The following is a 2,548-nucleotide window of genomic DNA, read 5'->3' as shown; positions in this document are numbered from 1 at the left end:
AAATAAAAACAACAAACAATTCTAATAGGGATGCTACCCGGGGCCGTTACATGAATCGACCGTACCCAAAGTTATCCTACAAGTTCTTCGGTCCTTACACAGTTCTGGAGCGTATTGGCCCAGTGGCTTATCGATTGGATTTACCGCCGTCGGCTCAGGTTCATCCTGTTTTTCACGTTTCACAATTGAAGCCGTTTACTGCTAATTATTCACCAGTCTTCAGTGATCTACCACCGGCTGCGGATTTGGCCCCCGTGTCTCCTGTTCCAGCTGCAATTTTGCAGCGCCGTCTTGTGAAGAAAGGCAATGCTGCCGCTCCGCAAGTGTTGGTGCACTGGGCACATCTGCCTGCTGATGCAGCCACCTGGGAGGATTATTATGTCCTGAAGCAAAGGTATCCTGACGCCACACTATGGGAAGAAGAGCAAGAGGGAGTTCAAGCTCAAGAGGGGAGCAGTGTCACACCTGCTACTAGCGAGGTGGACATCGAGTCGCCAGGGCCGACGGAACTGGACCAGGAGAGTGAGGATAGACCCATTAGTCAGGCAGATATTGAGTGAACCACATGTTGTGTACGTGTCCATCGTTATAAGGACCAGGTTGTTGTACCGAACAAGGCATCGAATGGAAAAGAAATGTTCCGAGCTCTCTCTCTCACCCCCTTCGTCCTCATCTCACCCCTTGCTGATTCTCATCCCGATCCGCTCCGATTCTCCCTTGTATCGATCAAAATCTTGTGTAGTCCTATCCCTAACCACCGGGACATCACACGTTGAGAACCAGAATTTAACAAGAAATTGTTGCTGCATTCGTACTACATCCAGGGAAATCAATTCAGGCGCTACACGCCTCTGAAGTCTGAACCCGAGCGACGATGGCGTCATGGCGAGGACACGCCGGCCTATGGATCTGCCGGTGCGGACTCCGACGTTACCGAGAACCTCACGTGGTGGCGGGCCGGGATCCTGTCTGTGCCGGACGCGTCATCCGACACCTTGGCGGACGCCGCCCCGCGCCGCGCGCCATTCTTCAGCACGCTCTTTCGTATGCCGTCGCCGTCGAACATGAACGCCGCGTGCATCGGCAGGCCGGTCTCGCCGTCGCCGTAGTCGTCGCTGCCCATGATGAGCTCCAGCGGAAGGTCGAAGTACGACGATGAGGGGGCAGCTTCCTCGTCGTCTTCGTCGTCGAGGCCCAGGAGCCCCGAGGACCTCGACGAGAAGCGGCACTCGAACCGCTCGAGCGACACGGCCAGCGACACGGTGCTCTGCCGCGCCGTGCTCGGGTCGTCGAGCACGGGTTCGGGCTCGACGTAGGCGGCTTCCGGGACGCGGAGTTTCGCCGGAGCTGAACCCACGGAGGAGCGCGCGTCGGCTTCCGGGCCGCGGAATTTCGACGGATTTGAACCCGCGGAGGAGCGCGCGTCGGCTTCCGGGCCGCGGAACGCCGCCGGAGATGAACCCGAGGAGGAGCGCGCGGCGGCTTCTGTTCCGGTAGAATGCGGCGGCCTGCTCCTCCTGGTGAGCCCCGGGAGGTAGATGCAGCAGCCGAACGGAGCCGCTGCCTCGGCCCCGTGCTTCCCCTTGCTCCGGCGTGCGCCCGAGATGAGAGGCACGTCGCTTCCCCAGCGCTGCGGCGCGCTCGCCTTCCGCTCCGGGGAAGAGAGGAGGACGTCGAATTTGTTGTCCCCCAGCTCCAGCTCCAGCTCCCCGCCGGCGAAAGACTTTCTTCTCGGAACCTCCTTAGTCTCCGCCACGGACGACGTCGCCGGGCGTGCCAAAGCCAGGTGCGCGTCCCACCTCGTGGGTGTAGCCGACGTGGATGACAGGCGCGGCGACTGCGGCACGCTGGAGCTGGCGCTGGCGGACCGCGCCGGAGCGTAGGCAGGCAGGTGTTGGTCGTCGACGGAGACGGAGGGGATGGGCAGCGGCCTATCGATGTCGACTCGGGAGAGCTGCCGGAGCGAGAATGGGTCGACGCCGATCTGCCTCTCCTCCGGCTCGTCTGGGTGCCCCTGCTGCCATTGGAAGCGGTCGACCTCCCGGTGATGGGGCACTTGGAACATGGGGTTGCTCGCCATGGTAGCTAGCGTCTCTGCAAGGGCGTGAACGAGGAGAAGAGGTTAGCCCGCAGCACCTGCTACTTTGATTGCTTCTGGGGGAGGGGCGCCATGACTCCATGAGATAAGTTTTTGACCCGACGGAGTGTTCCGCATGGCATGCACGACAGCATGTACCGTGATCGTGCCCGGCCACCACTAGTACGTGGCTTCCTTTGCTTGATATCAGAGGTTTGACCTGTATCAGTGATTCAATGGCATCTTCTTGTTGGGCTGGGATAGGGGAGAAGGAGAGCGACCCGGACGTTTGGAACCTGGGTGCGCGCGCACCCATTTACAAAAAGTTTAAAAAATGCTATTTAAAAGTTTCAAAAAAATGTGAAGTAAAATTTTGCATGTACATATTATGTTGATACTTACTCGTGTGAGTTTTCACGAAAAAATACCATTGTGTGTGACCTGCATAAAAATGACAAAATGTCCAAATGA

The 2,548-nt window shown here is 58.3% G+C and overlaps 1 protein-coding gene across 1 annotated transcript; it reads right to left on the bottom strand.

Moving 5' to 3' along the window:
* Positions 1 to 785: 785 nt before the first annotated feature.
* LOC139835192 (uncharacterized) lies at positions 786 to 2,346 on the bottom strand. Its single transcript, XM_071825133.1, has one exon. The coding sequence runs from the start codon at positions 2,078 to 2,080 to the stop codon at positions 902 to 904; it is 1,179 nt and encodes a 392-aa protein (XP_071681234.1). The 5' UTR covers positions 2,081 to 2,346; the 3' UTR covers positions 786 to 901.
* Positions 2,347 to 2,548: the final 202 nt, after the last annotated feature.

This window comes from Lolium perenne, chromosome 2 (assembly GCF_019359855.2).
Source record: "Lolium perenne isolate Kyuss_39 chromosome 2, Kyuss_2.0, whole genome shotgun sequence".
In the NCBI taxonomy this organism is placed as follows: Eukaryota; Viridiplantae; Streptophyta; class Magnoliopsida; order Poales; family Poaceae; genus Lolium; species Lolium perenne.
This window is presented reverse-complemented; position numbering and strand designations above follow the sequence as displayed.